The following is a 27417-nucleotide window of genomic DNA, read 5'->3' as shown; positions in this document are numbered from 1 at the left end:
TAAGCATACACCCCTGGGGTACGCCAGTGTTGATCGTCAGTGAGGAGGATATGTTATCACCAATCCACATAGACTGTGGTCTTCCGGTTAGGGAGTTGAGGATCCAATTGCAGAGGGAGGTACAGAGGCCCAGGTTCTGCAACTTCTCAATCAGGATTGTGGGAATGATGGTATTAAATGCTGAGCTATAGTCGATGAACAGCATCCTGACTTAGGTGTTTATGTTGTCCAGGTGGTCTAAAGCCATGTGAAGAGCCATTGAGATTGCGTCTGCCATTACCCTATTGTGGCAACAGGCAAATTGCAATGGGTCCAGGTCCATGCTGAGGCAGGAGTTCAGTCTAGTCACGACCAACCTCTCAAAGCATTTCATCACTGTCGATGTGAGTACTTGCTATTGTACAGATTTTTTTTAACCAGAGTTTTTTATTATATGAGAAAAATGTCATGTGGTGAAGGAACAAGGGAAATGGAAGTGAGAAAAATGTCACTCACCGGGAAGAAAATGGCAAGCATCCTGCAAATGTTTTTCACGCCAAACTATTCAGTCTGTTTCCATAACAACCAACCAAACCGTTCTCTTCCTGCTACCCGGGGTCACACATAAGGCTAAATTTAAATGATATATCGCCACATTACTGAAATCTTCTGACTTTCAAAGCCCAGAGTAAAAAGACCCTTTGCATCAGTATGTTTAAGTGCCAATTAGTTCAATTTTACAATACTCCACTGTTATTACCATACAGGCTCTAACTCCCAGGAGAATCCTAATACATTCATACACTTTTAAAAGAGTTAAACTTTATTAGAAAATAGCTGCAAGTTGTAATATATTTTATTACACTGTTATTATTTCTCTATTAAATACATGCAAATGAGTTAACTCATCACAAATACAAGTTAAAGCAGATGTGTAACATGAAGCGTAGCAGTTAGCACAACGTTATTACAGCTCGGCGCATTCCAGTGTTCAGAATTCCACAAATTCACCACCCTCGAGCTAAAGACATTTCTCTGCATCTCTTTTTTAAATCTATCCTGATGCTGTGCCCTCTTGTCCTAGACTCCCCAACCATGGGAAACATCCTTTCCACATCTACTCTGTCTTGGTCTTTCAACATTCGAAAGGTTTCAATGAGATCCCCCCCCGCCCGATCCTTCTAAATTCCAGTGAGTACAGATCCGAAGCCTACAAATGTTTCTCATATGGTAACCCTTTCATTCCTGGAATGATCCTTCTGTACTTCCTCCGAACCTTCTCCATAAGGATATATTTGGGATGTGGAGGGAAGATAGAACACCACACCAAAGCTGGTGGTTATATTTCATTAGGAGTTTGAGTAGATATGTTACCAAAGACAATTGCAAATGTCTACACATGTAGATTCTTACTGGCTACATCACCGTCTGAGATGCCGGGGAGGGGGGCCAGAGGCTGCTGCACAAGATTGAAATAAGCTGCAGAGTTGTAAACTCAATCAGCTCCATCATGGGCATAGTACCCAGGACATCTTCAAGGAGCGAAAACTCAAAGAGGCAGCATCCATCATTAAGGACCTCTACCACCCAGGACACGCCTTGTTCTCACTGCTACCATCAGGAAGGAGGTACAGAAGCCTGAAAACACACACTCAAGATTTAAAAAAAAAATGCAGAGAAATTTCTTTAGCCAGAGGGTGGTGAATTTGTGGAATTTGTTACCACAGGCAGCTGTGGAGGCCAGGTCATTGGGTGTACTTAAGGCAGAGATTTATTGGTTTTTGATTGGACATGGCCAATCAAGAATTACGGGGAAAAGGCCAGGGAGTGGGGCTGAGGAGGGGATTAAAAAGGATCAGCCATGATTGAATAGTGGAGCAGACTCAATAGGCCAAATGGCCTAATTCTGCTCCTACGTCTTATGGTTTTATTGGTATTAGTTAGTTCAAATTACCTCCAGTGTAGGTGGGTGCAAGGATGACCAGGGTGGAGTATTTGGGCATGTGAAAGGGAAAAGATTACAGGTAGATATATTGGGATATTGGTTTATGGGTTAGTTTTGAGAGGCAACCTGTACTCAATGGACCAGATGGGTTTCTTTTATGTTTAATGAATTGTATTGGAACATGAAATACATTATATTTCCTGAATTGAAAGCCTGGATGAAGTGGAACTATTAAAATCCCATGAAAATGGTGCTGTACCATCATAATGAACTTAATTATCACTTCTCAGATATAATTGTGTCTGTCTTTTCTGGAATGTTTTAATCACTGTGATCAAGCCTTGTCACAATCCTGATATGCCCAGTTATCCAACGTACAAGTAACATCCTTCTTTCCATTCTAGAAAAGTACAGCACAGAAACAGGCCCTTCGGCCTATCTTGTCCATGCCAAACCATTTAAACTCACTACTCCCATCAACCTGCACCTGGACCATAATGGAATTTCAATGTTAGAAGTTGCAAAGCTGTCCTCTTCAATTGCCCTGTAAGAATACTTCCACACATTTTGTTTTTCTCTGCAGCAGCCTGGATGTATTTCAGGAGCCACTTTTTTTTTTCACAATCATCACCTATTATTTGGCACAAACACCAAAGGACCTTCCTGGCATGCAAGCAATACAGTATTTCCCCCGTCACCCAGGTCATGGCTTGCTTTCATTGCTGCCATCAGGAAGGAGATACAGAAGCCAGAAGCCACACACTCAACGATTCAGGAACAGCTTCTTCCCCTCTACCAACCGATTTCTGAATGGACATTGAACCCATGAACACTACCTCACCACTTTTTAATTTCTATTTTTGCACTACTTATTTAACTATCATATATATACTTACTACAATAAATGGGTTTTTCCTCTATTAATATGAATTGCATTGACATATGCCGGTGATATTAAAGCTGATTCTGATATATAAATTAACAGAAACTAAAGGAAAAGCAGCTAACTTCAGTGCAATTACACTCAATACATCTGGAAATCTTACTACTCGAGTTATGCTAAACAAGAACAGTTACACAGATTTTATTAGACCAAATATGGTATCCTCATCTCATTCTACTACTATTTTGGAATCATTTTTTTCAATTTATTGCAATTTATCATCAATACTGTAAAGTACCTGTAATAATAATTTTGTAATTGAATAAATATTTCTAAATTTTTTGGTCCTACTGTTTCAAGTTTCATTGCTAAGCAAAATTATTGCAAGACCATGAGGACAACGAAGACCCTACTGTGATTAGTTAAAATTACCATGGGGTCCTTGTGTGTAGTTGGAGAATGATTCGGCTCACGGTGTCACTCGGTCAAGCCACTGAAGTTTAATTGGAGTTCCAATGAATAAACTCTTGTTTCTGTCTCAACATGGGAGTTTGTCGTTCCTCCGTACCTGGGTTCAGTTGTTTGTCAGCACACACCATAACAAAGCATAATGTTCCCCCCCCCCCCGAACTACTAGATTGGGCATATGTTTAAGGTGAAAGAGAAGAGATTTAATAGGTATCTGAGGGTAACTTTTTCACCCAGAGGGTGGTCACATATGGAACGAGCTGTCCGAGGAAATGACTCAGGAAAATACATTAACAACATTTAAAATGGTACTGGGGCAGGTAGTTGGTCAGGAAAGGTTCATAGCAGGAGTTCCCAACCTGGTAGGGGCCCATGGCAAAATAAAGGTTAGGAACCCTTGGTTTAAAGTTGAAGGCTCAAAGTCAAATTTATTATCAGAGTACATACATGTCACCACAAACAACCCTGAGATTCTTCTTCTGCGGGCATACCTACCAAATCTATAGAAGAGTAACTGTAAACATCAGGAACTATGAATTGTAAACAAACTATGCAAATGCAGATATCAGTACATAGCAATAAATAACGAGCATGAAATACCAATATAACAGAGTCCTTAAATGAGTGTAGCCATCCTGTTTTGTTCAAGAGCCTGATGGCTCAGGGGTAGTAACTGTTCTTGAACCGGGTGGTGCAAGTCCTGAGATTCTTGTACCTTCCACCTGAAGGCAACAGCGAGAAAAGAGCATGGCCTGGGTGGGGAGGTTCTTTGATGATGGATGCTGCTTTTCTAAGGCAATGTTTCATGTGGATGTGTTCAATGGTAGGTTAGGTTTTACCTGCAATGTACTGGGCTGAATCCACTACCTTTGCAGGATTTTCCACTCAAAGGCATTAGTGTTCCCATACCAGGCCGTAGTACAGCCAGTCAGCACACTTCCACCACACTCCCACAGAGGTTTTCCAAGGTTTTTGATGACACGCCAAACCTCCGCAGATTCCTGAAGAGGTAGGGGCACTGCTGTGCTTTCTTCCCAATAATATTTATATGATGGGTCATGAGCGCAAGTTAACCAAGTATGCAGAATTAAGATCAGAGTGCAGAGACAGAGGGTGGAAGGTCTCATGCTATCCATTCGAAGTAGGCTACCGTGGGTTTATTGCGTTCACTTTCCAGAAGTGGCTGCATGACCTTGGCTTCACTAGAAGAGAGATCAAGTCAACCAGCAGGGCTGTAGCTGAGGCAGCAGAGACAGGATCAGCATGGGTGTGGACCAAGTATGTCCAGAGGGGCAGATAGCCAGACAGTGTACACATATCTTGCAAACCCTTCAGTAGTTGCATAGACACCTGAAGAGCAGACTATCTGTCGGATGGAAGTGACTGATAGAGGCAGATGCCAAGTTTTTAAGCTCACCAGTGGGAGGTGGTGCTTTAGCACTACTGGCCCACCACCTCGAGGGAGTCTTGATCATAAGCGGGCCGAAACTCCTGAAGACAGGTGGCAGATCAACTGATGATCCCACTGGTGATAGCACAGGACAGTTAACATCTTAGTCCACATTTTTTTTTAACTATGACGGGTCCAGGACAGATCCTCTGAGATAGTGTCACCCAGGAAACTCTGATCCTCTGATGTTTACTGGCTTATGGACCTCTGGTTTTCCTCTCCTGAAGTCTACAATCAGTTCTTTGGTCTTATTGACATTGAGTGAGAGGTTGTTATTATTATACCACTAGCCAAATTTTCAGTCTCCCTCCTGTATGCTGATTCATCACTCCCTTTGATACAGCCCACAACAGTGGTATCATCAGCAAACTTGTATATGTGTTGGAGATGCAGTTAGCCACACAGTCACGGGTGTAAAGTGAGTCGAGCAGGGGGCTAAATACACATCCCTGCAATGCTCCTGTGCTGATGGAGATTGTGGAGGAGGTATTTTCGCCAATCTGAACTGACTGAGGTCTGCAGGTGAGGAAATCCAGGATCTAACAGCACAAGAGGATTTAGAGGGAGATAGGCCAAGTGGGACTAGCTTGAATGAGCATTTTGGTTAGTTGGGTCAAAGAGCCTGTTTATGTACTATCTCACTCTATGAGTGAACAGAACAACTAAACAGGGCTTGACTGTAAGAAAGAATTAATTAATTTCAATTTTCCTTAATTTGATACATCCCATAAGCTATTGGCAGCAGATTCACCTACCTGGGCAGCAACATTTGGCAGGTTGGTGACATCATGGATGCCATCCAGTGCAGATTCAGCAAAACTAGAAATGTCTGCAGATCAATGAGCAACATGTGGGGATTAAGCAGGTACAGTGTCCACACCAAGGTGAAGCTGTACCAGAGTTGCATTCTGTCCACACCCTTGTATGGGTCAGAGTGCTGGTACATTACAGAGAACGAACCTGCCAAGCTGTCGTCATTCCACACCACAAGCCTCTGGAAGAATCTCTGTATTTTCTGGCCAAGAAAGATCTCCAACCACGTCTTACTCCTTCAGTGTCATCGAGGTGATACGGCCACAGTCATCATGAGGAACTGCTGGAGATGAATTGGGCATGTGTTGAGAGGAGAGGCCAACTGCATCATCAAGATAGAACTTCATTTGACCACTGAAGGGTTAAGGAATCGCAGGAGACCAAAGACAACGGCACCATACCACAGAGGCAGAAATGAGGACCCTGAACCGCACTGGAACAATAGAGAAGATGGCCAAAGACAGCGATGGCGGACCTTCATTGCTGCCCTAAACACCACCAGCATAATGGGCACGTTATTAAACACCACCAACGTAACAGGCAAGTCATTAAATACGACCAGCGTTAACGGGCAAGTCATTAAACACGACCAGCATAACGGGTGGGTCATTAAGCACCACCAGCGTAACGGGTGGGTCATTAAACACCACCAGCGTAACGGGCAAGTCATTAAACACGACCAGCATAACGGGTGGGTCATTAAACACGACCAGCATAACGGGTGGGTCATTAAGCACCACCAGCGTAACGGGTGGGTCATTAAACACCACCAGCGTAACGGGCAAGTCATTAAATACGACCAGCCTTAACGGGCAAGTCATTAAACACTACCAGCATAACGGGTAGGTCATTAAGCACCACCAGCATAACGGGTAGGTCATTAAACACCACCAGCGTAAGGGGCAAGTCATTAAACACCACCAGCGTAAGGGGCAAGTCATTAAACACCACCTGCGTGACGGGCAAGTCATTAACCACCACCAGCGTTAACGGGCAGGTCATTAAACACCACCAGCGTAACGGGCAAGTCATTAAACACCACCAGCGTGACGGGCAGGTCATTAAACACCACCAGCGTAACGGGCAAGTCATTAACCACCACCAGCGTTAACGGGCAGGTCATTAAACACCACCAGCGTAACGGGCAAGTCATTAAACACCACCAGCGTGACGGTCAAGTCATTAAACACCACCAGCATAACCGGCAAGTCATTAATCACCACCAGCATAACCGGTAGGTCATTAAACACCACCAGTGTAACGGGCAGTAGGTAAGTCATTAAACTATCATTTCACTCCAGCACAAGGATATTCTCCTGAGCTGAGCTGACTCACAGACCACTATCATTGATAATTCAAAATGCTGATGTTCATTTGGTATAACTGTTGATTCTTTTTGTTGTCAAAATTGTAGCATCTACTCGTACAAACCAATATCGCTATTAGAGACCCAGATTGTAGCATCTACTTGTATCTCAGTTAGGATATGCACAGAGGAACCAGGGATAAAGAGACACTGCCAAAACAGCTCCAAATCAGATTTTGCTTTTGTCTCACTTTTTCTGCACAACCAAAATGTGTCTAAGATATGTTATGGTAAACAAACAGGTGTTCTCATTTGAGCACAATACATCACACTGGCATCAACTGTGTGGAGAAATGATATAGTTTTCAATAGTTATTTGTTTAAGGTTCCGCTCACATCTATATGTATATTGTTAGCTATAAATGTTTCCGTGAACCAACAATTCTCGATAGAGCGGATATGGAGAGGACTTTTCCTATGGTGGGAGAGTCTAGGACCACAGGACACAGCCTCTGAATAGAGGGACGTCCCTTTAGAATGGAGATGAGGAGGAATTTCTTTAGCCAGAGTGTGCTGAATCTGTGGAGCCTGTTGCCACAGGTGGCTGTGGAAACTGAGTGACAGCTACTGGATTGGTAATAATACTTCCTCCTTGCTGACCACCAATGCTGGCTAATCTCAGGGATGTGTGCTTAGCCCAATGCTCTACTCTCTCTGTATCTATGATTGCGTGGCTAGGTATAGCTCAAATGCCAGCTATAAATTTGCTGATGATACAACTATTGTTGGTAGAATCTCAGACAGAGATGAGAGGGCGTACAGGGGCGAAATATACCAGCTAGTTGAGTGGTGCTGCAGCAACAATCTTGCACTCAACATCAGTAAGACTAAAGAGCTGATCGTGAACTTCAGGAAGGGCAAGATGAGGCAACATGAACCAATCCTCATAGAGGGATTATGAGTGGAGAGAGTGAGCAGTTTCAAGTTCCTGGGTGTCAAGATCTCTGAGGATCTAACCTAGTCCCAACATATCGATGCAAATATAAAGAAAGCAAGACAGTGGCTATATTTCATTAACAGATTTGATTTGTCACCTAAAACACTCAAAAACTTCTACAGTGTACAAAGGAGAGGATTCTGACAGGCTGCATCACTGTCTGTTATGGGCGGGGTGGGGAGGGGGTCTACTGCACAGGATCAAAAGAAGCTACAGAAAGTTGTAAAATTAGTCTTGGGCACCAGTCCATAGTATCCAAAACATCTTCAAGGAGTGGTGCCTCAGAAAGGAGCTGTCCATTTTTAAGGATTTCCATCACCCAGGGCATGCCCTCTTCTCACTGATACCATCAGGAAGGAGGTACAGGAGCCTGAAGGCACACACTTAGTGATTCAGGAACAGCTTCTTCCCCTCTGCCATCTGGTTCCTAGTTAAACATCGAACCCAGGAACACTAGCTCACTTTTCTATATATTATTTCTGTTTTTGCACAATTTGTAATTTAACTATTTTATATATATAGTATCTACTTACTGTAATTGATTTACCTATTTATTTTTTCTATATTATCATGTATTTCACTGTATTGCTGTCGCTAATTTAACAGATTTCACAACATGTGCCAATGATATTAAACCTGGTTCTGATTCTGATTCTGAAATACCACCGCAATGAGACAGTAATTAGCTGGAATGTGCATACTCACGAGCACAGTTGCCAAACCGGACACACAGCTCGCCCATGGTTTTGACAGGTTAAGGACATGGGCAAAAATAAATGAGACCAAATGAAGAATATTGCAAAGGATTTGTTACATATTGCCTTAATGGTTGGCCAAAATGGCTTCACCATCTGCATTAAAAAATACAGATATATACTTGATTGAGAACGAAATTACAGGGAAATGGAGAAATACTAACTGGATAAAACTTCAGTTAACACAACTTAAATGGTTTTCTGCCATAATGGTCCAATTTTCTCAATAACAGTTACTCTGATGACCATTTGGAGATGATCCTGAAGATTCAAATAAAAATCTAATTTTATATTAAGATAGCAATCAGTAATAGATTACCCAAAGTTTTTCACTGAATTTCAATTATTAATCCCACATGTGCTTTTAATAAATCTAATGTGTTTTTCTTCACTATTTGCTGATCAGTGCTGGCAAATGCTCTTACAATTCTGGCAAAATATACTTGGTAAACAGATTACATATGCTTCTAATAAATATATCTGGGATCACTTTCACTTCAAACAGAGTGTGAGGAGTGGATCATCAGCAGTGTTTGTGTTCACAACCATTTTCATCGGCATCAGAGTCACATTGTCATTTGCACCTCACTGGCAGCTTTTAAGCACACTCTCGTTCATAGTCTCACTGCAGTGCCAGGTAGTCAGCCAGATCCTATGTCAAAGGAAAAGTGTAATAATTAAGAAGTGGCTACCACGCCAAATCTGAAACAATTCCAAATACAGAACCAATTTCAGTAGTTCAGCTTGCTTGCCAGTGGGGCATTTCATAATTGTTGCTGATAGCTAGTTTATAATACAGGGCCTCCCTACCCAGGGTCCACAGACCCCTCGGTCCATGGCATAAAAAAGGCTGGAAATCCCCTGCTCAAAGTTCAAAAGTTCAAAGTTCAAAGTACATTTATTAAATTACACAACCTTGACATTCATCTCCTTACAGGCAGCTACAAAACAAGAAACCCAAAAGAACCCATATGAAAAAAAGACCAACAGACACCCAACACACAGAGAGAGAACAAAATAGAACATAGAACATAGAAATCTGCAGCATGTTACAGGCCCTTTGGCCCACAATGTTGTGCTGACCATGTAACCTACCCTAGAAACTCCCTAGAATTTCCCTAGCACATAGCCCTCTATTGTTATAAGCACCATGTACCTATCTAAGAGTCTCTTAAAAGACCCTATTGTATCCGCCTCCACCATTGTCGCCAGCAGTGCATTCCACGCACCCACCACTGTCTGTGTGAAAAACCTACCTCTGACATCCCCTTTGTACCTACTTCCAAGCACCTTAAAACTATGCCCCCTCAGGTTAGCCATTTCAGCCCTGGGAAAAAGCCTCTGGCTATCCGCATGATCAATGCCTCTCATCATCTTATACACCGAAAAAAGACAAATCATGCAAACAATAAAAGCAAGCAACAGCATTCAGGACACAAGTGCGTCCATAGGCATGAAGCCCGAAGCACCCGGAGGAGGCCCACTGCCTCACTGTCAGTGCCACAGAGAGTGGAGAAAGCGTTGCTGAGCAGCGAGCAGAAACAGCTCGACTCTTGCCTCTGGTCCCAACACCCTGCTGTTTCAATCCATCTGGCCTGGCCAAACATCAGGTCGTTCCCCGTGCTGGGACCTAAAAGAATATCGATGAAATGCTACAATTTTGCCCACTCTATATCTAAACTTGATTGATGCAGCAAGACAAACCATAAACGCAAAACACTGTGCGGAAGCTGCAAAACCAGAGTAACACATACAACATGCTGGAGGAACTCAGCAGGTCAGGCAGCATCTACGGAGATGAATAAACAATTGACATTTTGGGCCAAGACCCTTTATCAGGACTGGAAAGAAAGGGGGAAGACACCTGAATAGAAAGGTGGGGAGAGGGTAAGAAGAATAGCTAGAAGGTGATAGGTGAAGCCAGGTGGGTGGGAAAGGTAACGGGCTGGAGAGTATGAATTCTGATAGGAGAGGAGAGAGGACCATAGGAGAAAAAGAAGAAGGTGGGCACCAGGGGGAGATGATAGGCAGTTGAGAAAAGGTAACAGACCAAGTGTGGGGAATAGAAGAAGAGGTGAGGGGGAGAGAAAATTTCAAATGTTATACTTTCTAGGGTGTGAAGGGAGTTCTTTCCCGTGAACTGGGTAATATTGAGATCTTATTTCAAGATCACTAATCTCTGTATGTACGCCACCAGAATAGAAAGGTGCTTTGCAGTTAAAACCTATTTAACATTCATCTATCCACTATACAGGTTTTGAGTTCCAATCCTAATGCAATCAGAGAACTTCATTATGTTCAATGAGTATTAAACCCAGCTACCATTTGTCTTGGATTGTATTTATAAAACTATTTTCTCCTGCAACAATTACACACTGGTCCTCCCTAGCAGAGTTCGCCCATCCCATATGGAAGTGTATCTTTCCAATAATCAACCCCGAGAAAAGATGCATCACAGTGGATTATGAATTGCTATACCGGCATTAAGCTATTTAATTACTGAATCCATTAACCATAATCTGGGTTTATGAATAAATCTTAAATATCAGCACGTAATCAAAACAGAGTATGTACAATTTAAAAACTGAGGAGTGAAATTATAATCTCCTTCACAACTACAGGTCCAAAAAAAAAATCACCTTGGATTCAAAACGCACTTGTTTTCCGCTTTCATAATATTCTGTTTATGTGTTCATTTATTTATTGAGATACAGCGCAGAACAGGCCCTCTGGCCCTTTGAGTCATGTCACCCAGCATCCTGGGCTAATCAGGGACAATTTACAATGACCAATTAACCTAACAACCAGTACGTCTTTGGACTGTGGGAGGAAACCAGAGCACCCAGAGGAAACCCACGAGGTTGCAAGGAGAACATACAAACTACTTACAGACAGCGGCAGGTTATCTTTATAATATCACCAGTGTTGAAAATGGTATAATCATAAAATCATATCAAACTTTGAGAAGTGACCTGGTTTCCATTACACTACAGATAGGACAGAGGGAGCAGTATATCAATAGGCAGGAGAGGATCAAACTCCAATATTAATTTCCTCTCAGGCCTGGCATTTGGGGAATTCTATCTTTATTATTGGTTAATTATGGTGTTAGACAGGTGCCTGCAGTGTGCAGGGAGGAGTAGCTCCTCTGGTGAAGGGGCTTGTCGAGTCCATTCTGGGGCAGCTCACTCACCATTAGTCCCTACTGGACACTCAGCTCTCACCTGCGGCTCCAAGTAGCTGTCTGTATGTGACAGTGGCTACACCCCAGTACTCCTCTTCAACAGGCGGGCTAAACCAGGTGTAGGTTGCCAGGGGCCTCATACCCCGGTGAGACAGGGACATGCCTGGCCTAGCCTGCAAAGCCAGCTCCTCCAGACTGGGTGCATGAGATGTACAGTGAGATCCAACAGCTGGGAAGGCAGCTCTGCAATGCTTCGTGGGGAGCGAAAGGCTTGACAGGGCACAGAAGACAAGGTTCAGTTCAACCAAATACGACCCCAGTTTGTGACACTTGTTTGTACCACTGGACCCAGACTTCTGAGTTTGAAAGAATGGAACTCCCCCAGTGCAGCAGCCTTTCCACTTGATAAACTCTCTCACACAGGTCTCCTGTCATCGTTGCACATGATGGACAACCACCGCCAGAAAAGTGCTGGAAACATGCAGAAGTGCAGGTGTGGCGAAAGAAACAGCTGATGTTTCGGGTACAGGACTGGCAAAACTGGGAAGGCGATTAAGTCAGCTCTAAGAGAAGGTGGAGTAGGGATGGACAAAACAAGTGAAATATCTCTGATAGGGTGAGACCAAGTGACTAAAAGCAGCCGTCAGAAATCCATGATGAACTGCGTCATTTATTGTATAGGTAGTGGCACATACTGAGCAAGCTATAGATAGAAAGAGAAAAACTGAGCCACAGTGATGACAGGCTGTCATGAGCCCTGTGGGCCCCTGCAGTTGTATTTGTTAATTGTTGTTATATTTAGAGTTGTTAAGCACTTATGCTTTCTGTTTAATCTTGTCGTTTAGTTTGACTGGCATGGGTCTTCCATGTATTGTGATTACTTAAAGCGGACTCCTGGTTAGCGCTTATCACAGAATCCTTGCTTTGAGAATGATTCCTCTTGGGGTGTTGCTCGGTCAAGCCACCGATGTTCTGTTGGAATTGCTATAAATAAACTCCTTTGTTTCTGTCTCTACATGGGAGTCTGTCTTTCCTGTGCACCTGGGTTCAGTCGTCTGTCAGCGTTCACCGTGACACAGGCAAATGGCCAGTTCAAATGGTCAAATGGAAACCAAGCTAAAGTGAAGGATTCAACATTGAGTGTGGGAGACTGCAACAAACCAGATGGAAAATGTGATGCAGCTTCTCAGATATGTTGGGCCTCACTTTAACAGTGCAGGAAGCCACAGACAGAGAGATCAGATTGGGAATAGGGTGGGAAATCACAATGACAAACAACTGGAAGTGCTGCAGACTGATGCTGGTGCTCGGCAAAGCAATCCTGCAAATTTCATTTAATTTCTCCAACAGAGAACAGACCACATTCTACGCTCAACTGGAAGAAATGCAAGTGAATTGCTACTTTATCTGGGAAGTCTGTTTGCGTTCCTGGATGGTGTGAAGAGAAATGTAAGTGATTGGCATTGCACTTTTTGCCGTACCGAGCACAATTGACCTCTAACAGCGATAATAACAATTCTGAAGTGTTAACACAGATTTGCCTGACCTGTTCAGTGTTTCCGTCATTTTCTGATGACATTTCATAACATTGAAATTTATTTTGTCTTCGTCCACTGGGATGAAGCATTGACTTGTGCAGAAAGACCGAGCAGCTTGGGCCTATTTTCATTAGAATTTAGAGGAATGAAGGATAATCTTATTGAAGGTTAGAAGATATTGATTAGGCTTTTTAAAAAAAAAGATGCTGAGAATATATTATCCTCTTGTGAACCTGGAACTGGAGACATGGTTTCAACATAATAGGATATCCATTTAAGATGAGAAGCAGAGTATCTTGAATCTTGAATGAGTTGCATAGTTTTCTTTGCCTTGTGGCTGTCTGTGAGGAAGGGCTGTACACTGCATGCATACTTTGATAATAAATCTACTTTGAATCTTTGATTTGTAATCTGTATAACTGATGATAATGGGAAAGTGAAGCTGATGCCAAGAGCGGATAAATAGGACTATGTGGTAATTAAGTCAATTTTTTTGGCAAAATAATATACTCCCAGTCCTTGTTATTCATGAGGAATATGTTTCAGAGACACTGATAAATAGCAGATTTTTGTGATTAGTTGCTTTGGCCATAAATAAATCTACCATCTTAATGCCTGTAGTAAACTGTACTAGTTAAGCAGTGGGATAAGTACCTGCATAAACTAGCATATAAACACAGCATTTAAATTCATGATTACAGCATGTTTGTAGATTTGGAAGGATTTAGTGCTTTGTATGTGCATGTTTGGAAACAACTCGACAGCAGACTAGAGTATGGTTGATGCTATATGCGGACTTGTTCTTCCCTCTAACATTGCCAATCTTTCGGTCTCAAATTTTGGCTTCACATTGGCACAATTCTGTAGCACAGAGCACTCCAACCCTTGTTTTGCATTTCAGCAAATCTCTGCTGTCTTTTGGTGGCCTGGTTCCATTAAAATTTATGTTCTACAATGTTGTCCTTGTAGTGTATTCATCGTTGGCCTCCTTTCGTGTATCATCCACAAGCTCTTATGACATACTTGTTCTGCTAATCATAGTCACTCAACCTGCTCAGCCAGTTAGAGCTGAACCGTGAATAGCAAAACTTCACTGTTGTGCTTTATCACATGTTTATATTTTATTATTAGAAACCTGATTCTATTCCTTAATGATAAGTTTCAAAGACATCCAGTTGAAAAAAACACACACACACAATTCTGCAGGAACTCAACAGATCAGGCAGCATCTATGGAAATGAATAAACAGTCGATGTTTCAGGCTAAGACACTTCGTCAGGGCTGAAATGGAAGTGGAAAGACATCAAAATAAAAAGCTGGGGGGAGGAGAAGGAGGTGAGATGGAAGGTAATGGGTGAAGCCAGGTGGGTGGGAAAGGTAAAGGACTGGAGAAGAAGGAATCTCTCTGACAGGAGAATGGACCACAGGAGAAAGAGAAGGAGGAGGGGACCCAGGAGGATGTAAGCTGGTGAGAAGAGCTAAAAGGTCAGAGTGAGGAATAGAGGAGGGAGGAATTTGTTTACTGGAAAGAGAAATCAGTATTCATGCCATCCGAAGGAAGGGTACCCAGATGGAATATTAGGTGTTGCTCCACCACCGAGGGTGGCCTTATCTTGGCACAAGAGGAGGCCGTGGACTGACATATCGGAATGGGAATTGGAATTAAAATCTTTGGCCACTGGAAAGTCCTGCTTATGGCAGATGTTATGGAGATGCTCAACAAAGTGGTCCCCCAACTTACGACGGGTCTCACCAATGTAGAGAAGGCCGCATCTATTTTTTGGGCTGAGGCACTTCTCCAGAACTGAGAAGGAAGGGGGAAGATGCCAGAATAAAAAGGTTGGAGTAGGCTAAAGAGGCTAGCTGGAAGGTGATAGGTGAAGTCAGGTGGGTAGGAAAGGTAAAAGGCTGGAGAAAAAGATAGCTATTCTACTTACAGAAAAAAAAGCAGCCTGTCAGACAAATGGTCCTTGCAGCAGCTTGGAAGGAACATGTTGCATGGTACCTTGGTGTAGCAGAAACATAGACATAGAAACATAGAAAACCTACAGCACAATACAGGCACTTGTGAGAAGGACTTCAAGGTTCTTGTATTGTGTGTGGGATGTGGGAAGTCAGGAACGTACCACTTATTTTTCAAGTTCCTGCATTAAAGTAGATTTTATTTCCCACAGTAAATTACAATTATCATTATTTCTGGGTCATTTTGCAGTACTCAAGAAATTCAGCCAGGAGCAAGTCATATGACATACGATGCGATTTACAGAGTACGTTAGCATCGGATGATGTCATTCTGAGGGTAAGGCTGAGTTTGGAAAACTTGGATCAGTTGAGTCACAGTGTCTATTGTAGAAGTCTTCCAAAACAACCCAATTTGCGAGCACTGCACTGAACTGGAACGTAATTCACACAAGTCAATCGCCCATCTTTCTTTCAGAACCCTCACCCACCCTTCCACCCAGGTTGTAACAGTGTTGTCTCACATTTCTCCCCGTCATCTCAGTGGTTTCTCATTTCTACTCCCAGAGTGAACACTCCATGATTTCACCTCTCCTTAAAAGTATTCACTAGGGTTTGATGAGACCTAATTGCCCATCCCCTTCCTAACTTGGTTCAAGCTGCCTATAAAGCATATCACACCTACAGATTTCCGACTATCCAAAGACCCTTTCCCCAGCAAATCAGTGGAATCTTCCCACCCAACACAGTAGAGGCTTATCAGGCTTGTGCCCACTACCCTGCCCAGGGAAGACAGAGGTGGGTTCAGGGGTGGCACGGTAGTGTAGTGGTTAGCACAACGCTTTACAGTACAGGTGAGCCGGGTTCAATTCCCACTGCTGCCTGAAAGGAGGTTGTACATTTGCTCGATAACCAAGTGGGTTTCCTCCGGGTGCTCTGGTTTCGTCCCACAGTCCAAAGACGTACTGTGGGACGTAGGTTAATTGGTCATTGTAAATTGTCCCGTGATTAGGCGAGGGTTAAATTAGGGGCTAGGGAACTGCTGGGCAGCACAGCTTGAAGGGCGGGAATAGTCCTCTCAGCACTGTGTGTCAGCAAGTAAATAAATAAAATGTAAATTACCCAAGAAAGAAGTTGGAACCAGTCCTGGGAAAAGAAGTGCGAAAGTCAGCAGTCAAAGTATGGGGAAACATTTTTAGATAATGATGAAAATAAAGTATTTGGTTTAATATGGAAGTTAAAAAGTAAAGGGGATAGTAAAATGGAAAACTATGGAAGGAAGCAAACCAAGGGGGGGGATGAACTTAACACAAACAAAGCATATAGGTGCCCCTCGTTTCCTGCTTTGCAATCTTCAATAACTCTTCAACATAACCTATGTCAACATTGTTTATTAATATCAAGTATGTCATTAGCTCAAGTAATAATTTAAACAAGTCATGTTTATTCATAGCACACAAAGAGACGATGGCAACTCTAATTTGAGAAAGGCATGAGTGAAACAGTCAAAAAAGAATGAATTATTTACAACATAGAACATATTCAGCACAGGAACAGGCCATTTAGTCCATAATGTTGTGCCTAACCAGCTAAAAACCAATTCAAAAGCACCCAAAAACTAATCCCTTTTACCTACACCATGTCCATATCCTTCCATCTTCCTCACACCATCCATGTGCCATCCAAACGTATCTTAAAAGCCTCTAATGTATTTGCCTCTACCGCCATACTGGACAGCGCATTCCAGGCATCCACCACTCTCTGTGTAATAAAAGTTACCCCTCACATCCCCCTTGAACCTACCCCCTCTCACCTTCAATGCATGCCCTCTGGTAATGAACATTTCAACCCTGGGAAATATATTCTCTGTCTGCTCCACCTATACCTCTCAGAATCTTGTAAACCTCTATCAGATCTCCCCTCAGCCTCCGAGAAAACATCCCAAGTTCATCCAGTTCTCATGATTTAACACTGCCTGAAAAAAAACATGCATTTAGCTCCGTGGGAGCAAGCTTCATAGTTCATAGTCATACTTTATTGATCCCAGGGGAAATTGGTTTTCATTACAATAAATAATAAATAATAAAAATAATAATAAATAAATAATAATAAATAGTAATAAAACCATAAATAGTTAAATAGTAATATGTAAATTATGCCAGGAAATAAGTCCAGGACCAGCCTATTGGCTCAGGGTGTCTGACCCTCCAAGGGAGGAGTTGTAAAGTTTGATGGCCACAGGCAGGAATGACTTCCTATGACGCTCTGTGTTGCATCTCGGTGGAATGAGTCTCTGGCTGAATGTACTCCTGTGCCCACCCAGTACATTATGTAGTGGATGGGAGACATTGACCAAGATGGCATGCAACTTAGACAGCATCCTCTTTTCAGACACCACCGTGAGAGAGTCCAGTTCCACCCCCACAACATCACTGGCCTTACGAATAAGTTTGTTGATTCTGTTGGTGTCTGCTACCCTCAGCCTGCTGCCCCAGCACACAACAGCAAACATGATCGCACTGGCCACCACAGACTCGTAGAACATCCTCAGCATCGTCCGACAGATGTTGAAGGACCTCAGTCTCCTCAGGAAATAGAGACGGCCCTGACCCTTCTTGTAGACAGCCTCAGTGTTCTTTGACCAGCTGAAGGAATATACTTAGTCGTGTGATGTCTAAGTAGACCAGTTGGATACTTTACGGTGAAAGAGAACGGGACAAGGCCCGAAAGGGAAAGGGTACAAAGACTGAACGAACAATTAATGTCTCTGCTTCAAAGTTCCTGAAGCAGCGAAACGCTGCCACAGGCATTCCACGTTACCGAGATTCATCAATCTTTTGACCATATCCAAATAAATCAAAAATATTAAAAAAAACACTCTGATATCTTAACAAATAACGAACCAAAGCTGCAGTTTTAGCAGCTTTACTCAGAGATTTCTTTCGACATTCGGTTACTTCAGCTGTCCTTAGCCAGCGAGTACCACGGGCTCTGCGTGAGTGACTTACAGCGTGCAGAAAATGCCCTCAGGACCTACATCTTTCTTCCCATCGTAAGATGAGAAATCGATCTTTCAAAAGATGTGCTTTGAATCATAATTTGAATATTTTGTTTCCTATAATCTTCAGAAACATTGAACGCCGGTAAATTTGAAATTAGGTTTCTCTCAAAGCAGCACTTTGAAAGTTGTGCCTTCACATTGGGTTCCCCTGGGATCTCATAACCTCCTTCGAGTAACTGGGCGCTTGCCGAGAAGCAACTTACTCCCGGCTAACGCGTAATCGGTAATCAGATCGCACTACTTTTTCTTAACTGTAAATGTTAAAGATTGCGCTAACACCGGTTTTCGTTCATATTAATCTGACATGAAGGAATATGGGTCAAAATGAGTAAATTTACAACTGCCTCAGTGGTACACGCCGCAAGCAGACCTTTCAGCAAACGTAGTCATTGAAACGATTCCGTTGGAAACTGGGCAATCGTTCTAAATGAAGACTTTTCCTTTGTTTTCCCTTCCACTCCGAGATGCCGATTGAACTAAATAAAAGACAGCCTTTAACGAGATCTATTGCATGCAGAAGCCGAGTTGGAACATATGAGACATTCGGGGTAAAATCTGGTCTCAGTGGGCAGAATCATACAAAATTTTACGTCGATGTTGGCAAAATCTATAATCCAGTATTCTGATTTAGAGTGTAAGTGTTTGCTAAATACGCAGAGTTACATTTTGTGAGTTAAAGTGGTTAAAGCTGTGCTTGTTATGATTTACGGTCACTGGCTGCTTAAATCCTCTATTATTTCTTCACTTACCGGAAGCCAGAATCAAGACAGATGTTGGAGTTAAAATCCTCCAGCAGTCCATTCTTCTGCCAGGGATCCGAGCATGGAATCTCCTACCGAAAAACCGCCGGAGATCTATCGGCGCCTTTTAGTTCCATCGTGCAAGCTCGGTATAAAGATCATCGCAGGCACGCGTGAGAGACTCACGCTGCCCGAGGCTGGGGTGCCTTGGAGGGACTTCACTTTAAGGCGGATCTGTTGCCATCTGTTCTGAACTTGCCTTTAAACTCCAACGACGGGGCTCCTTGCGGGGCCGCCCAGAAGGAAGGTTTTCAAACGTCAACAAACGAAATTTCCACCCCAAAAAAACCCAACGGCGACAAATCAGCGCTAGCTTTTTCTTTCAAGTCAAACTGTACAATGCAGGGAACAAAATTTACTCCCGTTTCTTTTGGGGAGTAACACTTAGCGGGTGTCTGCGTCCCTCAATTTGCAAAACGAAATGCTCGCGGGCTTCTTTTAAATCGACGATTTAGTATCTGAAAAAATAAGTTTACCGTGATTCAATGAGGGAAACAGCAAAAAAAATAGGAATAAATACGAGAAAGTCTGCAGATGCTGGAAATCCAAATTAACGCACACAAAATGCGGTAGGAACTCAACCTGAAGAAGGTCTCGGCCCGAAACGCCGACTGTTTTTCATTTCCACAGATGCTGCCTGACCTGCTGAGTTCCTCCAGCATTTGTGTGTGTGTGTTGCAAACAATATGAATCCCCAAATCTCTCTGGATAATTGCGTAATTGAATTATCCGCATATATTTTAAATCTGTTTAAGTGCAAGGTTTTGTTGTATTCATTCAGAAGAAACTTGTCTTTTGTTAATTGTTTGAAAAATACAAAAGAATTAAGAACAGAGGAGATTCTGCAGATGCTGGAAATCCAGAGTAACACACACAAAATGCTGGAGGAACTCAGATGGTCGGGCAGCATCTGTGGAAATCAATATACATCAACGCTTCAGGCTGAGACCCTTCTACAGGCACTTTCATCCAAATAATGAAAATATTTTATGAGCAGTCACAATAAATATTACATTTCATAAATATTTCTGGGGAGGAAGTCATTAGACATCAAATTCAAGGTAAAAGGTCATATTTATTTTATTAGAGCAGATCTGGTTTACCAGAGGCATAAGTATAACAGATTTAACTGCAGATCTGGAGTTATTCGTCAAAATAAATAAATGACTGAAATATAACATTTAAGAGTGTTAATGTTCAAATGTTGTCTGAAATATTGTCATCTCAAAAAGGTCAGTAGATTCACCCACAGCAAATGCAGATAACATGCATCTATTGTGGGAAATTGCACAGTATTCATCCGCACGTTAAAATGTTTGATAACCCTCCTTATTGAAATCAAGCATTTTGAATGATTTCCAAGGTCTTTACAACTTATATCTGTGATTTAAAGAAAAGCAAACTGACTAATTCAGAGAGTCAAGCATCGTCTGTTAAAGCATGACCATCCTCTGGTAGATGCTGCCCCATCTGCTGCACTCTACCAGCAGTTTGTTTGATTTTTGCAGTAGACTCTGTGTCTCCATTATATCCGTTCTATTCTGAATGACATGAAAATACATTGTCAGACAGCTGATTATATCCTAATGCATTACAGCTGGGTATATTGTATATTTCTGCATTCATTATCATTTTGTTGTTAATTTATGTTCTTGATTAAAAATGAGAAGTATTGCATCAACTACAAACACAAGAAATTCAGCAGATGCTGGAAATCCAAAGCAACACACACACAAAATGCTGGAGGAATTTAGAAGCATCTAGGGAAATGAATAAGTCAACGTTTCAGACTGAGACCCTTCTGCAGGACTGGAAAGGAGGGGAAAAGACGCCAGAATAAAAAGTTGTGGGGAGCGGAAGGAGGCTGATGAAACCAGGTGGGTCAGAAAAGTAAAGGGCTGGAGAAGAAGGAATCTAATAAGAGAGGAGAGTGGACCACAGGAGAAATGGAAAGAGGAGGAGACCCAGAGGGAGGTGATAAAGGCAGGTGAGAAGAAGTAAGAGACCTAAGTGATAAATAGAAGAAGCGGGGAGGGGGCTGGAATTTTTTTTCTACTGGAAGTAAAAGTAGATATTCATACCGTCAAGTTGGAAGCTACCCAGATGGAATATAAGGTTTTGCTCCTCCACTCTAATGGTAGCCTCATGTTGGCACAAGAGGAGGCCATGTACTGACCCGTCAGAACCTGACTGGGAATCAGAATTAAAATACTGGGCCTCCAGGAAGTTGCGCTTTTGGCAGATGGAGGGGAGGTGCTCAACATTACCTATGTCTTGTACCCTGCTTCTCACTTTCTCAATCATGTCTGGTTGCTATGACTCCTTAATATTATATTCTTGAATGTAAAAACAGGTCTGGAGGAAATCCAGCCTGAATGGTTCTGTTTTTAGCTTACCAAGTGTCAAATCATTCTGTTTATCTATCTGTATCCTTCAAATTCTTATTTTAAATTCTCCTTTTTTGACCAAGCTTCCAATCACTCTTCCCAAAATCCCCTGTCACGTTTTCTTCCTGCCTCCCATAAAATTCCTTTGAAATCTTCCTAGATTAAAAATGCTATATAAACAACTTGTATAGTAAATCTTCATTGAAAATGATGGGATCTCAAGGAAAGTAGATCAGTGCAGAAGCAGAGTACAGCAAATGCTGGAAATTGGAAATAGAAATAGAAGTACTCGTGTCAATAAAAATAGAAAGTATTTGTGTCAATAACTTGAAATGTTAACTCTGTTTCTTTGTAGATCTTCCATGACCAGTTGAGTTTTTATTATCTACAGATTAGTTGTGTTCAGGTTTTGCCAAATATTTTGATGTGGCATCATTACAGCATAACAGCTGTTTCTTTTAAAACTTTCACATAATGCTGTGTTATCATTAAGACAGAGCAGAGCAAAACTATAATAATTATTTTCTCTAACACTACTAAATACCCCAATAATGGAAACTGAGCATCTGTCTGACCAAACACCACAAAAACTGCAGATAAGACACAAAATGCTGGAGGAATTCAGCAGGCCAGGCGGCATCTATGGAAAAGAATACAGTTGATGTTTCAGGGAGACCCTTCAATGATTTTGACTGGGCTGTAGTGATTGTCTGAATAGAGAGAGCCAATCTCTTGCCTCCAGTCAGGTCTTTCTGTCACAATTGGTCTTAAGCTTTCTGTATTCTTTTATTGTTTTACGTTGTACATTAAATGTTCTGTGTAATGATCTCATCTGTATGAACATTATGGAATGCAAACTTTTCACTGTGTTTTGGTACATGTTATAATAATAAACTTCTTCCATTTACATCGAAGAAAACTGCGATCCTCTACGAATGCACCAGCATTGATGCTTTCACTGAAGTGCTAAGAGAATGGGCTATATAATCAAAATCCATAAGACAAGGGGCTGCCAACAGATCCCTACTCTACGACACTGCCCTACAGCATCAGTGGTAGAGAAATTTCGTACATGTAGAAAGCAGGGGCTGATCAGGGATACTCAACAACACTGTTCCCTGTAAGCTGTGTGAGTACACAGCCTCACAGTAACTGAAATGCCCCCGTACATGTTGCCTTTGTTACCATGCGGCTACAATGTCCTTTTATATAATGTTAATACAATTTTGAAATTTAATTATGAAATACGTTTAAAATGTGTTAATTAATTAATTAATCAGCTGTTAATGATATAATCCATACATTTTCTGAATAATTAACATGCTTTGGACACTTTTAACGCACTGGACACATAACTGATTTTAACTGACATGTGGCTGTTGTGTTTTACTATTTATTGTTATGTTTATTATTTAGTGTTGCGTTTGTTATGTTATGATTACACTGCTCCTGAGAAACGCTGTCTCATTTTGCCCTGCAGAGCTGATGTATGGTTAGATTGACAATAAAGTTTTTTGAATCTTGAATCTTTGAATTGAATACTACAACCTTTACTTTGAAACATTTTAGATCCTCAATGTATTTACATTGTCAGTGTTGTTTCAAGTTACAACACTGTTACAAATTGTAACAATAAACACAGAATGAAAGTAGGTAGCTCATTATTAATAAACCGTCGGCCCACTTAATGCTAATGCCATCTGCTCAAAACATTTTACTTTTGCCATTCTGCTTGTCAGTTGACTTCACTGCTTGACATCATTTACTTGTGTGGTGAGTTGTGGCTTGTGTTAGTATGATGTGCATATTACCAAACAAAATCACTTAAAGTGCCACGCAGTTTTCAGACTGTGTAAAGATTTCTGCTCAGAGCGATGGTTGGTCCCTGCAACTGTAAAAATGTTAGCGGGAACCTTGCTCAGCAGCATGGTTTTGCACAAGAAATTCCATGAGATTTTGAGGAGGCAGCTAAGAAGACTGGTGAAGATAAAGGCCAGGACCCTTGTTGTTTGTGATGTGGATTAATTATTTGAATGTAAATGCAAGAGAAGTTAGTAGAAAATTTGAAAATGACATGAAAATTGACCAAGTTTTAGATATCAAGGAAGATTGTCTGGATATAGATCAGATGGAAAGTTGGGTAGAACATTGGCAGATAGAATTTAATCCTAATAAGTGTGAAGCAATGGATTGACCTCTGCTCCGATTCTCAGACATGGTTACACACTGGTTTCTCAAAACAATGGGAAAATATGCTATCTTTGCAAAGTCCTCCAAATTTAGTAAAAGAGCAAGTGAACCAATGTCAACATCCCTTTCGCACTATCATCCACAATAGTGAGTTCCTCATTACACTCAATTGGCTACATTCAAAGTTCAAAGAAAATTTATTATCAGAGTACATATATGTCACCATATACAGCCATGAGATTCATTTGAATCCCTGCCATCACCATCCAGGCCATACTCTCTTCTCACTGCTGCCATCAGGATGAAGGTACAGGAGCCTCAGGACCCAAGCCACCAGGTTTAGGAACAGTTATTATCCCTCAACTAGAAAGCACAAAGGAGATAACTTCACTGAACTTTACTCACTCCAACACTGAACAGATCACAATCTATGGACTCACTTTCAAGGACTCTTTATCTCGTATTCTTGATATTTGTTGCTTATTTATTAATTATTATTATCTTTTTGTATTTTTACAGTTTGTTGTCTTTTTGAACACTGGTTGTTTATTCATCTTGTTGTGTGTGGTCTTTCATTGATTTTATTGTGTTTCTTTGTATTTACAGTGAATGCCTGTAAAAATGAATCTCAGGGTTGTAAATGGAGTCATATATGTACTTTGATAATAAATTTCTAAGTTTGGACTTTGACTCCCAAAATAAATAGTCTATTCTGCTCTCTGCCATAGAAAGATTACCAGGGAAACAAAGGAAGGTTTCAAGGACTTCTCATTTTTTTTTCCAGTCCTGATGAGGGTCTCGGTTTGAAGTGTAAAAAGACTGTTTACTCTTTTCCATAGATGAGCTCCTCCAGCATTTTGTGTGTGTTGCTCTGGATTTCTAGCATCTGCAGATTTTCTCATGAAAATTTCAAGGCTGTGCTCAGGGCCTCCTTGAAGAAGTGCAACATCCCAGTAGCCCATCAAGGTGGAGAGGGAATAATGTACATGGGATGATGTTGTGAATCTTGAGGCACATGGAATCCCTGTATTCCTCTCTAAGCTCCTAATATTTAAAATGGACAATTCATTTTAGAGTGTGTGACCAGAGAGTTGCTCAGATTCCATTTGACACACTTAGTAGATGTTGAGAAAATAACCACAATGCTAAATAAGTTCTGTTCTCTGCTATGATAATGTCATATTATAAACAAGCCTTAAAGAAATAGCTTTATACTTACCGATGTTACATCTAAACATTGGAGAAATCCAGAATGCTACCACTATGTAATTAATAAAACTCAACTGGTCAAGCAGCACCAGTCAACATTTCAAGTTATTGCCCATCAGCATTGAGCTGACATGGAACCCTTTGCAGCATCAAGTCTGATACACAGACCAGGGGTATAGGCTAACTTCACCAACCCTCCTCATCATCAGCCATCATGTTGCCCATTTGAGTTTTCCACCATTGGACTAATAAACCAGTGAAAAAAAAATCCACATATCCAGGGTGGAAATAAATTGTCCTTGATCATGCCGAACTGCCTAAGAAGAAAAAATAAACTACACATTCTTCTTTTACCTTCTCTCTCTCACTCTCTCTCTCTCTTCTCCATCTCTGCCTCTTGCTTTTCTCTGTCTCTCTCTCTCTCTTTTCTCTCTCTCAGTAGGGCAGCTGATGCAAGGAAGTCATTTAGGAAACTGCATTTAATAGTCTATTAAACAGAGAATCATTTAAATGCAACACTATTCAAAGGGCCATTAAATGTAGTTTCTTACATGGTTTTAAATTTAGGCACAATTTTAAATGTAGATCCCACTGTATTAAAAAGATGAATGATGTTTGATCATGAAACAGGGCTACCTTCTTATGTACAGTAATTTAAACTGGCTACTTTAAGTTCCTTTAATACATTGTATTTGGCTAGATAATTGAAGGGTAATTTTTCTTTTTAGGAGTTAATAATAAATTATTTAGAAAAGGGAACATTATTTTTCAGATCCTCCTACTCCTCATCTGCCCATCTCCCCTTCCCCCATCATAACCACATAAGCAAGATCTTAGATGTCTTACAAGCTAATTTATGGCCACTGGTTTAAACAAAAAGGACAAAATGAGATCCGACCGTCTCATATTTCTATTGTAAGATCTATGTACTCAGTGAGTTATTACGCTTTGATGAAATCCATTGCAGAGTGTGCATACATGAAGCTTGAGAAGTTCAGACAAGTTGTGCAAAGTATACTGAAGGATATTTCCCCTTCTGCACACAGGAATAAGCACTTTCCTAAATATGTAATGAATGACATCAGATATTTACATGTATTACGGAGCCAAATGGAAAACATGAATAGATTTAGTATATTAGAGTCATAGAGAAGTACAGCACAGAAACAGGCCATTTGGCCCATCTAGTTTATGCCAAAACCATTTAAACTACCTACTCCCATCTACTTGCACTGGGACCACAGCCCCCCATATGCCTACTATCTATGTACCTATCCAAACTTTAAACAAGGAAATCGAGCTTTCATGGACTGCTTGTGCTGGCAGGTCATTCCACACTCTCAGAACCCTTTGAGTGAAGAAGTTTCCCCTCATGTTGCCTTTAAACTTCTCATCTTTCACCTTAAGCCAGGACCTTTGGTTGTAATTCTGCCCAACCTCAGTGGAAAAAGCCTGCTTGCATTTCCCCTAGCTCTACCCCTCATAATTCTGTATATCTCTAACAAATCTCTCCCCAATCTTCAACGTTCTAAAGGATACAGCCGTAACCTATTCAATCTTTCTTTATAACTCAGGTCCTCCAGTCCTGGCAACATCCTTGTAAATTTTCTCTGTACTCTTTCAGCCTTGTTTACATCTTTCCTATAGGTAGGTGTCCAAAACTGCACACAACACTCCAGATTAGGCCTCACCAATGTCTTTTAAAACTTCAACATAACATCCCATCTTCTGTACTCAAAACATTGATTTATGAAAGCCAATGTGCCAAAAGCTTTCTTTATGAACCTGTCTACCTGTGACATCACTTTCAACAAATTATGTACCTTTATTCCCAGATCCCTTTGTTCTACTGCACTCTACCATTCATTGTTAAGGCATACCCCGGTTGGTCTTACCATTTGCAAAATCTTACACGTATGCATTAAATTCCATCTATCAGTTTCAGCCCATTTTCCCAGCTGATGCAGATTCCTCTGCAAGCCATGATCATCTTGCTTGCTATCCACTACACCCCCAATCTTGGTGTCATCTGCAAATTTGCTGATCCAATTAACTACATTATCATCCAGATCATTGATATAGATGACATACAGTAAAGGACCAAGCACCAACCTGTGTGACACACCACTAGTCACAGGCCTCCAGTCGGAAAGGCAACTCTCTACTACAACTCTCTGGCTTCTTTCACAAAGCCAATGCTTAATCTAATGTACTACTTCATCCTAAATGCTGAACAACCGAACCTTCTTGACCAGCCTCTCATGTGGGACCTTGTCAAATGCCCAACTAAGTCTATGTAGAAAACATCCACTGCCTTGCCTTCATCCACTTTCCTGGTAACTTCCTCAAAAAACTCTATAAGATTGGCTAGATATGACCTACCACGTATGAAGCCATGCTGACTAACCTTAATCAGTCCATGTCTATCCAAATACTTATGTATCCATCCAGTTCCTTGGAATTCCTTCCAATAACTTTCCCACAACTAATGTC

The 27417-nt window shown here is 41.5% G+C and overlaps 1 protein-coding gene across 1 annotated transcript in view; it reads right to left on the bottom strand.

Annotated features, from left to right (window-relative positions):
• tgfbr2l (transforming growth factor beta receptor-like) overlaps positions 1-19376 on the bottom strand; it is a 107931-nt gene extending 88555 nt beyond the window's left edge. Inside the window, exon 1 of the mRNA XM_063052423.1 lies at positions 19088-19376. Coding sequence (XP_062908493.1) covers positions 19088-19139 — 52 coding nt within the window. The 5' untranslated portion in view covers positions 19140-19376. The remainder of the gene's footprint in view (positions 1-19087) is intronic.
• Between the last annotated feature and the right edge of the window lie 8041 nt (positions 19377-27417).

This window comes from Mobula hypostoma, chromosome 6 (genome assembly GCF_963921235.1).
Source record: "Mobula hypostoma chromosome 6, sMobHyp1.1, whole genome shotgun sequence".
NCBI lineage: Eukaryota > Metazoa > Chordata > Chondrichthyes > Myliobatiformes > Myliobatidae > Mobula > Mobula hypostoma.
This window is presented reverse-complemented; position numbering and strand designations above follow the sequence as displayed.